Source organism: Anticarsia gemmatalis, chromosome 27, assembly GCF_050436995.1.
Source record: "Anticarsia gemmatalis isolate Benzon Research Colony breed Stoneville strain chromosome 27, ilAntGemm2 primary, whole genome shotgun sequence".
NCBI lineage: Eukaryota > Metazoa > Arthropoda > Insecta > Lepidoptera > Erebidae > Anticarsia > Anticarsia gemmatalis.
The window spans coordinates 3,710,483-3,729,454 of NC_134771.1; the positions used below are offsets into that span (position 1 = coordinate 3,710,483).

The 18,972-nt window shown below is 35.6% G+C and overlaps 2 protein-coding genes across 2 annotated transcripts in view; one reads left to right on the forward strand and one right to left on the reverse strand.

The window, feature by feature from the left end:
* The window catches only part of pio (zona pellucida domain-containing protein piopio), a 70,727-nt gene extending 67,721 nt beyond the window's left edge, over window positions 1-3,006 (forward strand). Inside the window, exons 9-10 of the mRNA XM_076132039.1 lie at window positions 575-703; window positions 1,074-3,006. Coding sequence (XP_075988154.1) covers window positions 575-703; window positions 1,074-1,271 — 327 coding nt within the window. The 3' untranslated portion in view covers window positions 1,272-3,006. The remainder of the gene's footprint in view (window positions 1-574; window positions 704-1,073) is intronic.
* A 430-nt stretch (window positions 3,007-3,436) lies between these two features.
* The window catches only part of Nadk2 (NAD kinase 2, mitochondrial), a 36,830-nt gene continuing 21,294 nt past the window's right edge, over window positions 3,437-18,972 (reverse strand). Inside the window, exons 3-11 of the mRNA XM_076132244.1 lie at window positions 14,283-14,447; window positions 13,775-13,876; window positions 12,942-13,050; window positions 12,221-12,330; window positions 11,832-11,958; window positions 11,083-11,216; window positions 9,565-9,704; window positions 8,627-8,752; window positions 3,437-8,046 (exon numbers count right to left, since the gene is read on the reverse strand). Coding sequence (XP_075988359.1) covers window positions 7,928-8,046; window positions 8,627-8,752; window positions 9,565-9,704; window positions 11,083-11,216; window positions 11,832-11,958; window positions 12,221-12,330; window positions 12,942-13,050; window positions 13,775-13,876; window positions 14,283-14,447 — 1,132 coding nt within the window. The 3' untranslated portion in view covers window positions 3,437-7,927. The remainder of the gene's footprint in view (window positions 8,047-8,626; window positions 8,753-9,564; window positions 9,705-11,082; window positions 11,217-11,831; window positions 11,959-12,220; window positions 12,331-12,941; window positions 13,051-13,774; window positions 13,877-14,282; window positions 14,448-18,972) is intronic.

Below are 18,972 nucleotides of genomic sequence, written 5' to 3' on the forward strand. Positions count from 1 at the left end.
TAATTACAATCGAATTGTGTTGAAAAAAACGTCCTTTGGTGAACACGGTAACAAGGTAACAGGGGAATTTATTATGCTAAGAATCGAATTGTGGTTTACCAATGTGGTGAAGAAGGCTACAAAGATTAAAATGTAGGTACACCTTAATGAAAGTAGAAGTTAACCACGGAAAGTAATACTGGCTAAACCCAGACCCTTATCTCAAATTAAAACCATTTGAAGACAAAACTTAAGCACATAATCTTTCAAATCGTATCCAGCAGCAATTTTGTTGCTAGAGATTCGTTTAGCACTAAAGAACTCGACTTAGGACAATCTGTTATAGGTCCGTTTAAAATCCCACTTAAATCAAGTATTAACCTTCCTTATAATATGTATAAGGAAAGTTAATAATATTACGGCTTCTTCCCATAGGGGTGGGTAGAGACCAGAGAACGCCACTTGGTACGATCCTTACAAACTTCCCTTGCTTCATTCACATCCATACATCTTGTCATCTCTTGTTTTCATTCTTATATGCCGTAATAAAACATCAAAAGAAAGTTTGACGACATATTTTACCAAAACTTTTCAGGAGCCGTGTTCCCACAAGCGTCGAGTTCGTCGTGATGATGAAGGCTCCCCGGCGACTGTGGAGGTGTTCAAGGGACTGTACGTCAACGATCCTGATTCCCCTGAGAACGATGACGTCACTAGCGAAAAGGTAAACCTTTGAAATTCTATTATTACATAGATAAATTAAATGACTACCTTCGTAGGTACCTCTAAAGTATTTAAACCGAAAAATTGCTCTCTATTTTTAGCAGTCAAAGGCAAAGTTAAGAATTAAGATGCAATTCTCACGACATACAATATACGAATTAGATTTTTTGTAAAAAAGATCTACAACTTAATAAAATTGGAAAAATTAACATTTTTGTTTTCACTCTTAGTTTCAAGAAATGTTTTGAATTCAATTCCTTGACCACACAAATACCAAATAATCATTATTCGTCCCATTTTTAAATATTTATTTAGGTTCCCAATTTCCTACAGCTTACAGCCACTTACTCACCGTGAATAAACTTTTACAGAAAGAAGATGAAATCTGCATATCGCAAAGAAACTTCGCAATCGGCATTTGTATAGCGGGTGTTATTCTAATGATCTGCGTCATCGCCGCCATTGCCTTCATCTTAGCTAGGAGGAGAAACCCTAAGACGTACTCCAGGACCGGCAGCTCACTTTACAGCGGGCCTTACACCAACACTGGTTACTCACACACAAGCTAAAGTGATCATTGGTACAAGTTTCAAGCATTTGACATATATAAATAAAAAACTACAACGAATTTTTCACACGAAAAAAATTAAGTTTTAATTTTTTTTAAGTTTTGGCGGGAAAATTGTGACAGTTCTATAACTTATGTATGTCTATGCCAGTGTGCCATTTTTTTTTGGACTCTCGTTCTCATTGGTTTCAAAAACATCGAATTTTTAAACGAAATATTGTGTGGTTTTGCCATTTTTTTTGGCGTCGCGTGTGTATTGACAAATTAATTTTATATGTATTTAAAAACTCGTGAGAAAATTGAATTTTCGTGTCAACGAGTGGATTATTAAACTGTTGTGTTCAGAATCACAACTTTTGAGTCATATTTAGTTTAGTTTAGTTTATTACCACGTGTATTAAATTTACCATTTACAACTGTAAAGGAGTGCATCAATGTCAAATTAAGATAACTCCATGAAAACTAGAAATATAATAAAATTGTGAAAAAGTATTTTTAAAACACGACTAAACATACTGCCATCTTGAAGACCCATTTAAAAAATAAAAAAGTTAACAAACGTTCTTAATTTAAAAGTGACGTTTATGTTTTTTTCTTTTGTTTTTTTCTGAATGTTTTAAAAATACTTTTTTCGTGTTTATAGCAATTATTTATGTGATAATTATTCGTCCTCGTATACGTCCTAATTCGATTTTATATAACATACATTTATTATAAGTAATTACGAGTTATACTGGTTGCCTTGCATTACGTAAAATGTAGATTAGATGACCAACAGTCATGGATCTTATTAAGGGTAATTAAAGGCCTGTAAAGCTAGATTTTAGTTCCTTTTAATTAAGGAAGATATTCTCAAAAATCTTTGACTTTTACAAGTGCAATATTTCTAAAATTTTATTTGTATCTCGCGTTATAATTTTTTTTAAATATTTTTTTGCGAAAATTAATTTTGTTTACCCTATTTCTAGTAAAACAGGCCTTTATATTTTCTGTAACGGTGGCGGGAACTTGATTTCTTCTGCGGTTTAATAGAAATTTCAGTTTATAAATAAACGAATGTATTTTTCATTTATTATTACTGAAATTTCACAAACATTGGACAATGATGGATGCCATATTTTTTAAGTTAAATTTAAGTTCTCTTCTGCCAGTAATCCGTCCATACGGTGCTATTTTTTTAATCTGGGCTTTTTTTGTTGCTTTTTCGCTTGTACTAGTAGCATTGTTCATTGAAATTTTTAAAATATACCTATTTACAATGATTATATATTTTTCTCTTTAAAGAGAAAAAGTTTATCATGGTAAAAATAAAAAAGAAAAATACTTGTGTTTTCAGTCAATAGATGGCAGCACTTGTTATAATGGCTGCCGCGCATTTATGTTTTACTTTTTCTAATATAAATGAAATGAAGTACAAACCTAATGATCTATTTCAAAAGTTTTACGATTATTTATTCAACTATTATTTTTTCAATTATGTAGGATTGAATAAAGCTTACTAAAACACTGCCAAAAGAGGTATATTAACATTAAATTTTAATAAACAATGCTCGTTTCTATGTATGTGAAGTAACAAAGATAATTCGATATCCGTTTCATACTACCCCATTGTCTGTTTTTTAGTTTATTTCGACTAATTATTTTAACTAGTTTAATACAATGGGGTTCTGGAACGATATCGAAATGTAAGACAGTGTACGAATTTTTTTTTAACAAATATACTGACTTGATAAGAATTTGTTGGTTTTATTTATACACTATTACCTTTTTAGGGCTCCGTACTTAAAAGTTAAAATTACACCTTATTACTAGGGCTGGTAAATTACTAACGGGTAAATTTCTGGAAATACCAATAACATTGAAAAAAAATAACTGTTCTTGATTCCTATTAAGGCCTATAAGAGGAAAGTTGTTATCTAACATCATAGTACAATCTACAGAAGAAAAAAAGAAGGATTACTATAACGCTTATAAAATATGCGAGGCACAGTCACTAAGACTTACATGCTATAATAATGGTCAAAGATTGTTTTTTTTTTTGAACGAGCTTATCTTAAAATATACAGGATCGATTATGTTTTTTTTTACTTTCATAACCAGTTCTTTCCTTATCTTATTTCGGGCCCAATTGAAGGATAATATAAGGTTACAAATAAAATACGAAAAGTTCAATAACTGTATGTATATTCGCTTCAAACGTCCATGTATACAATATCGTAGAAAATAACACAAACATAAATATAAACAATTTACACAATACCATAAATAAATTAGTTAGATTTCAAATACACATACTATTACGATTTACTACTTGATAAGATGCAGTTTGATGGAAATGATCTCATATTACATAGAAGTTTACGCAAATTATGATTATTCGCTTGTTTGCTTGATGTTTTGGCATAGGGAACTTACTCCCAACAAATTCGTACTCTTAGATTCTAAGGTAACGCATTCAAAGACTGGTTTCAAATGAAAATAATCCAATTGCCTAATTTTACTTTAAAATACCGTTTAATCATGCGCAAGTTTAGAATTTAAAAGTACAATTTGACATAAGCTCGAATCTAATTAAATCGATTTCAAGTACGATTCTTTCGGGAGTAAGCCCCTGATTGGCCGTGGTCGCAATCTGTCTAACAATATTTTATAGCAAAATACACTAAACGTCACTTAATTTTGAGAAGCACTCACTTTATTGCTTATTTAAATGACGAAAGTTCAACCAAGGCTATCAAGGCTTGACATAAAGCTTTCTATTTTTTGTAAGGTAGCGTTTCATTTTGTTAGTATGTGTATTTGAAATCTTATTTAACCAAAATTTCAAAGTAGATTCTCTAGTTTTAACTACAGTAAGCAAGCAGACAGTAGGTTGTACTTAAACATTGAGTTCATAAAGTACCAATTTTGTAGCTTATTATAATAGGGACGATGGCTAACATGTTTTTTTTGTTATAAAAAAGATTGTAGCCGTATTTTCTTTGCATATTTTAATATACCGACCAGATTTTGCAACCACGCAGGTGGTCGATAGTTCAAGTCTAAAACGCTAGTGGCTTTTCGAGATATGTATAATAAACAATTATCACTAGTTCGCACGGTTAGGAAAGCAACTCTTAGAAATAAGTGCATTCTTTATCACACAGTTTATCTTTCACTAGCTCACCCGCGCAACTTCGCTTGCGTCACATAAGAGAGAATGGGTCAAATTTTTCCCCGTTTTTGTATCATTTTTTGCTGGTACTCTGCTCCTACTGGTCGTAGCGTGATGATATATAGCCTATATTTTTCAAATCGGACCAGTAGTTTCTGAGAGTAGCGCTTTCAAACAAACAAACTCTTCAGCTTTATAATATTATTATAGATACTGCTTCTAAAAGGATGCAAGGTCTCCAACACACTTGGTAGACTCTATAACCATGATCCCTATTATAACATTTTACAGCAATTTAAGTACTTCTCACTTTATAAGTGTCCTACGTGCCGTTCAAGCCGCCCGAAGGCTCAAGCGCTTATACCTACACAAGCTCAGTCTTAAAAATAATAATTATGCTTACGAATAACGATCACCAAGACTATATCTGTCCTTGTCTATCTCGTATAAAGAGAAGGAGACAAAACATTGTTGGTGTTATATCTAAAGTGCCGTTTATAAGATAATCACAGTTTTTCAGGCATCTAGTTATATTATAAAATACTTTTAAATTCATTATCTTATAATTAAATGTACTTAAAGTTATTTTCTATAGTAATTTGATGCAAAATGATGTCTTACAAAAAGGTCTGGTGCTACTCGTAACCGGCGGTCCTGTATGACAAGATGTATGGATGTGAATGAGGCAAGGGAAGTTTGTGCTTACCCTTTGGGAAAACGGCGTAATATTATTTATGCATGAATGTTAAAAGATTTTGTGTTTCTTATGACAAATATAACACGTATAGTAGTGTTATTAAGTTTAATATCCTATATATTTTATATATTCTCATATTTTTTATAAAAGAGAATTTATAGTAGATATTTAAGGCCACAATTCAAAGTTTTAATCCGCACTTAATTTAAAGTGTAGCCGTTTTTTACGCTCAAACAAAAAATTATTGATAGCTGCCATAGAACTTAAAATAACCCAATTAAATGAATGTAAAATTAACAAGTATATTTTAAAAAAGTGGCTTCAAATGTAACGACAGATTTTTTACTGATTATACCAAAAGCATCAAAGTTGCAACACTAGATGGCACCACTTACATATCGCTAGTAGCGACATCTAGCGAACCTTTTTAATGCAAGTTTACTTCAATTACAAATTATACTAATTAATGATTATTTATATCTATGTACATGTATTTTATACACATTTTTATATGTGATGATGATATTTATAAGCAACTATACCTACTTAACTAAAAAGCCCGATTTTCACCCAAATGGAAATCCAAAATCCGTTCCACTCGCGGTGGAAATCGGGCTTAATTAAAATATACCAGTGTGCGGTTTTGCCTTTCTAAAGCATGTTTGATAATAAATGTGATATTTACAACATTTGTGAATGGTTATACTTAAACTGTTTACAATAATATTTTATCGACTACCCATAGGCGCAGTAATTGTGTGATGACACTAGAAATGAAATGAAAATAATTTTATTTTAGTCTCAAGTTCAAATCCCAGCCCAAATATGTGGTTTCTGGAGTCTTATTGTGTACTAAAAAAATGTGTGGATATATGAAACCAAGGTGAAAACATTATAGGTAATAACTATTAAAATAACTATTATTTATCATAAAGGAAAAACATGTCTTTGTGGAATATTTCATGTCTGAGGTTCACAAGGTTAACAAAAACATAAAAACTTACCCTCTTATTCATAAAAATATATGAAGTTATGAAAGGCTTATAAAGAGCTTTGTTTCTTTCACTCCTTAGCGAAATGAAAAAGAGGAAACATATTATAGTAGTGTTTTAACTAAAATAAGTTTATAGTGAATAAGAGGGCTATTTCTTAACAAGATTACAATCATTTTCATTAAATGATTTTTATCATAGCTTAATGATTATTTTTAAGATTTCAAATATATAAGGCATTTTTAACATTTCAGTACTCATTTTTGAAAGGTATTTACTTGTTATAGACTTACAAACCCGCCGTAAAACTGTCTTAAGCTTATACCTAGCTATATTTACTACTAGCTGACCCGCGCAACTTCGCTTGCGTCACCTAAGAGAATGGGTCAAAATTTTGCCCGTTTTTGTAACCTTTTTCGTTGCTGCTCCGCCCCTAATGACCGTAGCGTGATGTTATATAGCCTATAGCCTTCCTTGATAAATGGGCTATTTAACATTGAAAGAATTTTTCAAATAGGACCAGTAGTTCCTGAGATTAGCGCGTTCAAACAAACAAACAAACAAACAAACAAACTCTTCAGCTTTATAATATTATAGTATAGATAGTCCAACAACTTAGTAAAGCCCTAAGTTCCCGCAAACGCAAACAGTGGCCAGTTTGACACACCTACTTTATTTTGAAAATATTAGGTCGGGGAAAAGGTCTTTTCGCATTATAGTATGCATGAACTTGTAAATACAATCTTTTCTCTACACAAAAAAGCTCGATATTCGGGTACCTCACGAACTCACTGAAAGAAACCTAATGAACCGTGTACTCAATTGTGATTCTTGAAGCCAAAGAGATTTAATTACAAGTTCATACATACTATAATGCGAAAAGACTTTTTCCCCGACCTAATATTAAATACACCCTTGCTATTTGTCAAATATAAATTTCGAAAGTATTCTCTAAATAAAAGATAATTCACTTCCTTTCTACAATACATAGTATTTTTTAACATATCTCGTATTATTTATAGCAAAACAACATGGCCACTTTTAAGATCGAACATACGACCTGGGAGAACTCAAGCAACGATCGTGACGTCTGAAAACATGCCTATCTTTTCTTATCTTAGGGGTGGGGGTGCCAGTTAATGCCTGACTGACACTTCGACCATTCCTGATCCTTTGTGTCACCCCCTCCTTTGCTACTCTAGACGTTGGGGGGCAGAGAAGATTTTAACAGTTTTGCTATGCACCCCATCGGAAGCAGCCTGTAGTCTTCTGGTTTAGGGTAACCGCATCCTAGAAGATCCATTCTTTTCCTTCCTAAAGCATCACACTCGCACAGTATGTGTTTCATGGTTTCTGCTTCTTCATTGCAGTGCCTGCAATTAGGGTCATCTATGGCTCCTATCTTATTTAGCATGTAGTTCGTGCCGTAGTGTCCTGTGAAAGCACCAAGTATTTGATGCTGTCTTTGCTGAGATTTATTTGGTTATTACTCCAGCTGAGCTCCAAAACATGCCCATACCCATCTGGCACTCAAACGAGTACAACACTTTATCATTCTTTTCTAGCACCTATATCTGTAGAAACTGTGGTCGCGGTTGCTATTCCCAAAAGTACACCCCCGATTTCTGAGGTACATTTAGCGGTAGTTTATCTATTCAATAGCGTTAAAACTCATATAATTGAACTCAGAAACCGGGCATTAATCATCTACAATAGGCTAAAAAAGCTGATGATATTAAGCCGTAGCGATATTTATAAATTGAAGACACTTGTACCTTCTCATAGTTACTTTCTTGTTGTTAAAGTGTTGTTGTTCAGTAAGGTAGCCGGTCGTCCATGTGTACTGTCATGAGGGAATCTTCTGGATGTATTTCCAGCATCGCTTCAGTGCCGTCGTTGAATGGAAATGATACGCTGCCGTCTACCACTAGACCTGGAAAGAAAAATATTATCATAACTAATGCTGTAATTTTTAAAATAGCTATGATGTTTGTGAAACATCGTCAACTTCGGCATTATAAGCCGAGGTTAAGTTTTATTCATTCAGCCGGTGCCCGAAGGTTCGAACCCGAGGCAACACACCAATGACTCCTCGAAGTTATGTGTGTATTAGAAATAATTATTACTTGTTCTAACGATGAAGGGAAACAGCGTAATGCAACCTTGCATGCCTGAGATATCTATATAACAGTTCTTGAAGGTATGCAAAGTCCCCAGCCCGCACTAGGCCAGCGTGGTGGACTCAAAGTCTAAACCCTCTCTCATTTCGGGAGGAAACTTTATATGTGTGTAAGTTAAATCCATATCTATACTAATATTATAAATGCAAAAGTAACTCTGTCTGTCTGTTACTCAATCACGCCTAAACTACTGAACCAATTTGCATGAAATTAGTATGGAGGTATTTTGATACCCGAGAAAGGATAGGCTACATTTTACCCCGGGAAAATGACGCATTCCCATGGGAATATTCAGGTGGCGGACGAAGTTGCGGGTAAAAGTATAAAACTTACCAGCATCAGTACAGTGCGACTTGACTTTAACCTCGCTGGCTCGGTCCCTCACTCGCAGGCCTCGAGGCGTCGGCCACTCCTCGAACGTTATGTACTCTCGCACCGAGTACGCTAGCTGGTCAGAATCTGTACGAGGAAATACAAGAATAAATGTAATTTTATGCTGTTCTATGTAATTTCGATAACAAATGTAAGGATTTAGAATATTACGCATATGTAAAGGGTTAGTTATTTACTTTGGTTTTTCTGCTAAGTAAATCTTAATCCTCAGTTGAGAGCTAAAAGGTATGTAAATTTGACCAGCTGATGCCAGTCTACGCAATATAATTTAAGAAATTATTAATTTAACGTAATTAATAACTGTGAAGGACTAAATCAAGGACCAACCCCTCCCCCTCGTTTTGAAGGAGACCCTTGCCCTGCAGTGGGGCAGTAATGGGTTCAAAAAAGAAATTTATATTTAGCTTATAGTTAAAATTGATATTTCTAAGTAATTTTAATTAAGCGCTCAATGTGCTATATTCCCTCTTTCTTAAGGAACTTGCGAACGTGTAGCGTACGTAAATGTTTGCACGGGTAAATACGCATAAACGTAATAAAAAACGTCTTTCCATTTTCAAGCACTACACTTATTGCACGTGATGTCACACGAACTTGAATCCACATACCTAAATATATTATCATATAACTCAAAGGTGTCTGACTGACATAGTGATCTATCAACGCACAGCCCAGACCACTCGATGGATCGGGCTGAAATTTGGCATGCAGGTAGATGTTATGACGTAGGCATCCGCTAAGAAAGGATTTTGGTCATTTCTACCCCCAAGAGGATAATATAGGGGATGAAATTTTGTATGAAAATACTTTCCTAAATCACTAACCACGCGCTAAAAAAGCTAGTTTTAATATAGTCTCTATAACACAAGTAAACTTACCGGGTGCAAACATAAGTTTCTCATTATATCTCTCGGTGATCTCTCGCGCCTTCTCCAAAGACGTGTCCAGTTTGACTCCGCACTCGTCTGACAGAATCTTCATTAACTCCAACACTGAATGCGTGCGAAGACAGTTTATACTGTAATAGAAAATAATAAATTAGTTTGATTAAATAAATAAATACATAAGTATTATTGGACAGTTCATTTGATTCCAAATTAAGCAGAGCTTGTACTATGGCAAACATATAACTGATAAACATATTAGGTCGGGGAAAAAGTCTTTTCACATTATAGTATACTAGCTGACCCGCGCAACTTCGCTTGCGTTACATAAAAGAGAATGGGTCAAAGCTTCCCCGTTTTTGTAATATTTTTCGTTGCTACTCCGCTCCTATTAGTCGTAGCGTGATGATATATAGCTTATAACCTTCCTCGATAAATGGGCTATCTAACACTGAAAGAATTTTTCAAATCGGATCAGTAGTTCCTGAGATTAGCGCGTTCAAACAAACAAACAAACAAACAAACAAACAAACAAACAAACAAACTCTTCAGCTTTATAATATTAGTATAGATATGAACGCGTAAAATCTTTTCTCTACCCAAAAAAGCTTGATATTTGGATACCTCACGAGCTCACTGAAAGAAACTTAATGTGTACTCATTTGTGATTCTTGAAGCCAAAGAGATTTTATTACAAGTTCATACATGCTGTAATGCGAAAAGACTTTTTCCCCGACCTTATTAATATAGTTCTAAATACATATTTATATAGATACATTGACATACAGGTTCAGGACAGATACTCGTGCTCATCACACAAAGATTTGACCCGGATGGGATTCGAACCCAACACACGCGGCGCAACGGTTATTGCTGCGAGGTGACCACGTTAACCACTGCGTCAAGCGTGCAGTTGAAATCTCGATATGTTAAGGATCGCTTAAACAGGTTAAGCTACGTTTACCGAGGTTGGTCAGTAGATGGGTGACCATATTACATAATCGAGTTCTTCCATGTTTCGGAAGGCACGTTAAATTGTGGGTCCCGGCTGTCATTTTCACAGATCTTTGACAGTAGACTAGTAGTCAAAAGCTTGAAAGTCTGACAACCAATCTTACCGAGGGGTATCGTGTTATAAGCCAGGAAATTGGGTTGTGGAGATCCGATAGGCAGACGCTACATGTAAAATACTGGTATTCAGCTGCATCCGGTGAGACTAGAAGCCGACTCCAACATAGTTGGTAGAAAGAGTAGGCTGATGACTGTCTGCTGTGACTTTCACTATGTACTTATACACTAACAAACAAACAAACAAACAAACAAACAAACAAACAGACAGACAGACCTAAAGTGCCACGAGGTGCTGCCAGTGCCGGTGGTGACGCAGAGCCCCGAGCTCTTGGTGTGTGTCCACGCGCCCTCGTCGATCTGTAGCCGCAGTAGCGACACGCGCGATGTCACACTCTCACTATGTACTTATACACTAACAAACAAACAAACAGACAGACAGACCTAAAGTGCCACGAGGTGCTGCCAGTGCCGGTGGTGACGCAGAGCCCCGAGCTCTTGGTGTGTGTCCACGCGCCCTCGTCGATCTGTAGCCGCAGTAGCGACACGCGCGATGTCACACTCTCGCCTATGAATACCTGGACGAATACACAAAAAACTATAGAAAATATAGTAAATATGGTCTCAGAACCCACTTGGGTAGACCTCAGCTGACACACAAAAAGAGCATGGCAAACCAAACCGCCTAGCGGGAGTGAAAAGCTCGCGCGATATCGAGCACCGATTGGTGTTAGTTTTTGTAACTAAATTATACATTACACAATATTGACGTATTTAAAACCAAATTACAATTGAATATTAATATAGATCTATTCAATATTATTAAGAAATTGTAAAAAAGGAACTCAAAGAATCCCAAAAAATATTGGAAAAAAATAATATTCATTTTGACAATCAATGATTTTAAAATGACAATAATATCAACATTTGATCTAGACATATTACTATTCATAACCTTAATATTATAAAGGTGACTGACTGACTGACATGTTGATCTATCAACGCACAGCCGAAACCACTGGACGGAACGAGCTGAAATTTGGTATGCAGGTAGAAGATATTAGGACGTGGGCATACGCTAAGAAAGGATTTTGATAAATTTTACCCCTAGGGGGATAAAAAGGGGATGAAAATTTTGTCCTGAGTCACAAACCACCAAAAGCTACATTATAATAAAACAATTCGTGACTTACCTCATTAAGTGCTAAGTAAGGTAGTACTTTAGTAGCTAATGTGGGACTTTTAGTAGGACTACTAGGGTTTGTGTTAGTTCCCGCGTCGGGCTCCGAGCCGTCGTGTGTGTGTTGTACCGGGGGATATCTGAAACAAAATAGAAAATAAATTATTTAATCTTGAAACTATTTCGACAAAGTTACGACCACCACTGATAAAATTGTGTATGGCTAGATAAATCAGAATTTTTGACAGGGAAAATCATAAAAAAAAATATCGAATTACAATATCCTCACTAGATGGCGTTTTAACCAAAATGTATTATTACATCAACCTTAACGCCATCTATCGAAAAGATGTGACACTATAAATTAACACTTTATAATTTAATTTATTTATAACTATTTACCTGCAAAAATGTAACGTATGTAGGTCGACGGGTGTGATGGTGTCTAATAACTTGGGCTCGCACATCACTGTAGTGCGTATCCTTGAGCGACGCATCCAACTGAAGCGGCCCTGAAAATATATACTAATGTTAATACATACTGATGGGTAATAGAATACGGGAATTACTCTACGCCGAAACGTTAGGCATTTTAAGGTAAAATGCTTGTCCGCGTTAATTCCCGTATTCTATTAAACATTAAACATGCATCGCGAGAGTTTAAAAATTATGATATACTAATGGGGTTTGATTCCTAGTTAGAGTAAAGAAAAACTAATGTTTTTGACTGGACAAAAGGTTTTTTAAGATCAAAGGTTTACATTTTAGATTAGGAATAAATTATCTATATCAATGAATAACTTTGAACAACTTATTTTCTTCTTTCGCCTGGTGGACTCAAAGCCTAACTCCTCCCTTGTTCAGGAGGAAACCTTAGCCCAGCAGTGGGACAGTAATGGACTAAAAAAGGTTCACTTAAGGGCAAGCGAAGAAAAACAAAAGGGAGACCACGCCTACAAATTTAAACTTGTTTAAGGCTTTGGTGCCGAAACGTCCAGCAAAATCTGGTCAAAGGCATGACAGGTTAGTTGACTACCGTATAATTAAAAAAACCAGATCAAAAGCATAGTTATTTGATTACTATGTAATTAAAATAACAATTAATTAATAAAATTCCACTTACCTCCTTTAGTGCCTGGAACGCACCCTTCACGTCGTTTGAACACCAGGTGGGCAAGCAGAGTCGTCCGACAGACTTGTGAGGTGAACTGTTGAAACCTATCACTGGTTTACTAAAACAATAGAAAAAAGCATATTAGTTCATGTGACTGGTTTCATCTCAGTTACTTTGTAAAGCGATTTTCTAACCCCCGACGCAAAAAGAGAGGTGTTATAAATTTGACTTGTCTGTCTGTGTGTCTGTCTGTCTGTGGCATGGTAAAAAATACGTCGCGTTGGGGGTCTTAAACTAACAATTTAAATACAAAGAGTCTAGTTAAGCAATCAAGGTCCCTCAACGCGACATATTTTTTTTTAATTATTAATACATTGTTAAGTAGGTACTTTAAGATTGAGTTTCTTTTACTATATTTTTAATTTTTAAAGGGAAATTCAGTTCTTGTGTCGGGAGTTTTTAAAATTTTTATTTACAATCGAATTTGAATAAATAGTTTCCACGAAACACGCTAGGGGCAGTCGGTTTGCAGACAAAAAAGTATAATTAACCTGTCTATTTAAAAGATAGCTTTAAGTTCCATAAGATTTTTATTCAGGGTTTTGCATAATGAAAGCCACAAGCAGTAGTTTGTACAGAATATCAGATTATATTTTGTGATTAGATTAAAGGCGTATCCTATATCAAATGAAAGTCTAGGATTTAACTTTTATATACCACTTAATTAAGTTTTTAATTCGTTTAATTTTATGAACCTACGAAAAAGTGCTTATCTTCGCGCTACCGAAGGCCTAGTCCATTATGCCGAAGAGTTAAGGAAAACAATACGCAGAGATACTTACTTAGCATCTCTTACTCTAGAAGCAGCTAGAAGGAAGGTGCCATCCCCTCCACACGGCACCACCACGTCACACCATTTTATTAGATCTTCGTTATATGTTAATCTGTAAACAACCAATAATTATTAGAATAATGTCCAATTCTCTCCTAACTGATATTCGGCCATGGCTGCTAAAAAACAAGCCAACTAAGCAAAATTTATTAAATGTCCATCATTCTCATAACTTAGTGGAACGGTTGAACGACAGGAGTGGCGTAGGAAAAGAGGGTCTGATTCTATCAAACCATCCGGGTACCAAAAGAATGTTTGCGGAGAATTTTGTGCAAGGAAAATTAAATAGGATCAATTTTTAACCCTAACTGGCAACTACATCAACTACCTACTACTGCTAAATACTGCAAAGATTCAGAAATAATCTATTCACGATCCTATAAAAACCCTATACATGGGCCCACAGTCTTAAACTTTACTTTAGCCGCAGTTGATTATAAATATGTTTATCTTATCACCTGCTAGCCATTTCCACCTTGAGCCCCATATCCTTAAGAGTGGAAGCCACGTTTTCTTCAAACGCCTTCTGCTGTCTATGCGTGGTCATCATCGCGTCGTAATCAGACCCTCGCTTGCGGAGCAGCTTCTCTAACTCCGCGTCTGATATGTTGTCGTGACAGTGTCTGAAACAAAGAATAAATAAATAAAATAAATATCATTGGACAACTCACACACGGTCATTTGATTCCAAACTAAGCAGAGCTTGTACTATGGTAACCAAATAACTGATAAACATACTTATATACTTCTAAATACATACTTATATAGATAAATAAACATCCAGGCTCAGAACAAATACTCGTGCTCATCACACAAAGATTTGGCCCGGGTGGGATTCGAACCCACCACACGCGGCGCTACGGTTGTTGCGGCGAGGTGACCGCTTAAACCACTGCGCCAAACGTGCAGTAAAAAAATATAAATATAACAAAATAATCACCATAATGTATCCTACGCACATAACTTTTGAACAATTGATCTAATTTGGATTATTTTTGACAGACTGTAGAGACAAGATTTGCAGGTATATCCCCAATAGTCCCCTCTACGCTGTCCCGGGGTGACAACTGGGAATTTTCTTTCTACTTTTATTCCCAGTAGTCACCCCGAAGGACAGTGTTAAAGGGGACAGCTGGGAATATACCGATTCGCATGGGATCGATGGAATCAAATTCCCACGATAATGACATCAACAGAATAAAATTGTATACCCGGACAAAGTCGGGCCATTCCGCTAGTATATAATATCAACGTTTCATGACAGAGGACAAGATATATGTATGTGAATGGAGCAAGGGAATTTTGTTTCGTACAAAGTGGCGTTCTCTGTCTACCCCTGTATGAAAAAGGCATGATTTTATGTATGTGTTTCATGACCCAGAGTAAGGGTGTTCTACCGGAATGAGAAAGGGGTTAGATCCTGATTCCCTGGTCCCCTGGTCAAGAGCCATGAGGAACGTTAAATAACACAATTTTGGTGATTTTGACATCATCATTGCGTGACGTGCATCATGCCGATTTTGAATTAATTTACTGTTACAGCTAAAAAACGAAACCAATTTATTTTATCATTCATGCATCACGATGTTTCAATTGCGTATCATAAAACAATATTTACTGCAAATTAGCAATTTAAGGCAAGTGTACACGTATGTATGTGAGTTATTAACTTTCTCTGCGTTTAACGCACGTGTGTAAATAGGCTATCATGTCATCAGTGCTTATCAGTTGTACTGATAAGAAGAGATTGACGAAACGGAGCGGTTCATTAACAAGCTGGGGGAAAGCCCAGTTAATTGCTATTTTTATTACCAGATATTTTCACTTAATATCTTGAGAAGGAACATTTTTGTTCTCAATTTTCAATTTTTTTTTTTTCAAAAACCACTCCCTCACAATTGTTCTTGTGTCGCGAGGATATTTACAAAAACATTAACAACGGTCACAAATTACAACCAGACCAGAAGCAATTATTTGTGAATCGCACAAATAATTGTTCCGTGTGGGAATCGAACCATGTGGCGACCTAAATCACTACGCCACTGAGTGTTAGATTTCCGAAGACGATGTCCAGGACAGAGTGAAATGAAGGAAAAGGAAAGAAGAAAGAAAAGAAAAGAAAAGAAGGAAGGCTGACCCCACTACCATATGGGATTCAGAGCATGGAAGAGAGAGAGTCACCCCCATAAGTCCTACATTATGATACTACTACTAATCGTATGGTTAGTGGTCAACCTAGTGTCAAAGTTGTTCAAGCCGCCCGAAAGGCCTTCGACGTGGCTTAACGACTGTTATCTTAATTGACAACAACCGGGACCGACTTTTTACATGCCCTCCGAAGCACGGAGACGCCCAGTTCAAATACCACTATGCGGTCACCCATCTATGGAATGACCGCGCCAAGGTTTGCTTAACCAACAGATCGTTTACCGACCGGTGAGCGCAACTGGCTACGGGCGCCATTACATATGATGCATAAGCACTATTTGAGTGCTTGAAAATGCTATATATTAATATATTTTTGTAAATTTATATAGCCTTTACATTTACCTTCCGTTATCTATAATGTTATTCATAGGAATCCTCTCATGACATGTGATTAAGTAAAACAACAACACGTCACAGTTCAATATTTACTTAGTGTTTCAACATGCGCACGGTGTATGTCAATAAATAACTTATAATAATAGTTAATAGTAGTATTTATCAGTCAGTTAAGAGAAAAACGTTTTTATTCTCTAGCAGTTGCTAAAAGCCTTACCTGTGACAGAATTCTACAAACAAAATCAAATGAATTATTCGTTTACGTCAAATGTTGACACTTACGATGTTACGATTATTGAAGCTCAACAAAATCCTGGATTCTCGAAACAGTTTAAGAACAAAAGTGGCCATAGTTAAACGGAAAGGATCCAACCCACACTATTAAAACACTCCTTGAAGTTAAAATTTTAATATCACGAAAACAATCCAAGTAAAATTCAAACCCGCCATGAAGTTATAGACCTGAGTTAGTCCCCAAATTTAAAGTGGAGAATCAATGACGGAATACGATCTGAACTTAAAAGTTAAATATCTCGAAACTACGTCTGTGTGGGTTGGATCGTTTCCGTTTAACTATGGACAAGTGTTCTTTAATCCGCTCGAATGCCTTTGATTTAGCGACTAATATCGACAACAACCGTGGTAAAGATTATTGGACTTATGCCTCTTCTAAGCGCAGCGTATCACGCTAAAACGCCTGCCATCGTTTGGATGCGACTTTTATTTTTGAAACGTTGAAGAAATAACTTGTAACGTCAATTTTAATAATAAGCCATGTCAAAGGCCTCTCGGGCGGCTTGAACAACTTTGACACTAGTTTGACCACTAACCATACGACAAACAAACAAACAAAACAACGTCAATGAGAGAAATTTTAGAATTAAACCCGAATTGTAGGTTAGCAAGTTTATAAGAATAAAAACGTCTATCAACTCTAATCGCTCGCTCTCTATTACATGGGACTAACATCGTAAATGCAAAAGATTACATCAAGAGTTTCAAATACCTCTGCCTGTACATTCGTAAATAACAGGTGTGATGTTATATACATATCTTACTTTACCCCATTTAAACCTTAATGTCATTAATTACATTCCACACAAATATCGCAATCGCTCAAGATTAATTTCTTTACCTCTTGTTATCAGTGGTTCTTATCAGTTAGGTCAAAAAATACAAATGTCGGTCACCTGTGCAAGCCTCAGTACTCGTGACTTGCACTGATACGACAGTTCACGTTGAATTACACCTTCATATCTGCCTTTACCCACGACTTTATAAGCATGAAAAGATTAGATGATAATGACTATGTTCCGAAATAAAAACAATATAAACTAAAATAAAGCTAAAATTTTATAGAAATACACTTTCACATGTTTTTCTTCAATGGCCCAAAAGCTTGTCATCAAACCCTGACCATTGACTCAAACAAAAAAAAATAGTTTTCAGCCAATTTTTTTTTGTAGTATGGTCGGTGGTCAACCTAGTGTCAGATGTTCAAGCCGTCCGAGAGGTGTTTGATAAGGCTTAATGAATGTTAATCTTAACCGGGACCGACTTCACGTGCCTTCCAAAGGACGGAGACAGTCAGCTCAAATAAATTAAAATCCATCTGTAATCCATATTAATATGATGTGAATGAGGCGAGGGAAGTTGGTAAGAATCGCGTACCAAGTGATGTTCTTTGGTCTCTGTATGTCATAATATGTATGTAAATGCAGTCTCTATGATGCGCTTTCAGGGTCTAAAATGCTGAACCGATTTTCATGGGTATAGTTGAAGATCCGAGATTAAATATAACAGACTTGCACTTTATGTACCGGCAACGTGACCTCGTACACTGAACTCTTATCACGATAATCGAATCCATATCATGTAATTGCTGTTTGCAAGCTGTACTTTACTTTATGCGTGATTTCATATCAGCTAGACCCCTGCGATGCAGAGATTAATTCGTCATACTTATTTGCTTTCTAGATTACCTATTTAAGACATTTACCATAAAAGTAGCAGTTTGATATTGATTGTAATGTGGAAAAACCGTTGAAAAAACAACTACAAACTTCAATTTTTCAGAGGAAAATTCAGATAACAGAGGTCCGAAGTTGTGTATGAGTTTTTGTATTCCTTTTGCCTATACTTTAAGAAATATCATGGTTTTTTTTTTGGGATAAAGTCGAAAGTTAGACCTTAGTATATACAAATATTATAAGTATTTAGGCAAACTGTCATTACCAAGTATTAGTGTAAATGAGCAAATGCCTTTTTAAGGAACCTAGCAAGAGAAGTTCCTTGATCTCTACCGACTACTCTATGCGACAATGTATGTAAATTTTATAACAATACGTCAAACTTCTGATTCATTTTAAAAGAATATTAAAACAAAAGCAATATTTTTCACAAAATTACTCCCCACGCGAGCGCAACTGCAAGCTCAAACTGGTTTCATACAAAGAGATTATATTTTTAAACTACACACTGCACTTTGAATTTCAGAATCAAGGCCAGCAGAGCAACAGACATCGTTTTAAATACAAAAATACTTTTCTTTATACATCGAGTGCAAATAGGGTAGCCAGACATTACGTTTTTCGTATGTCCCAA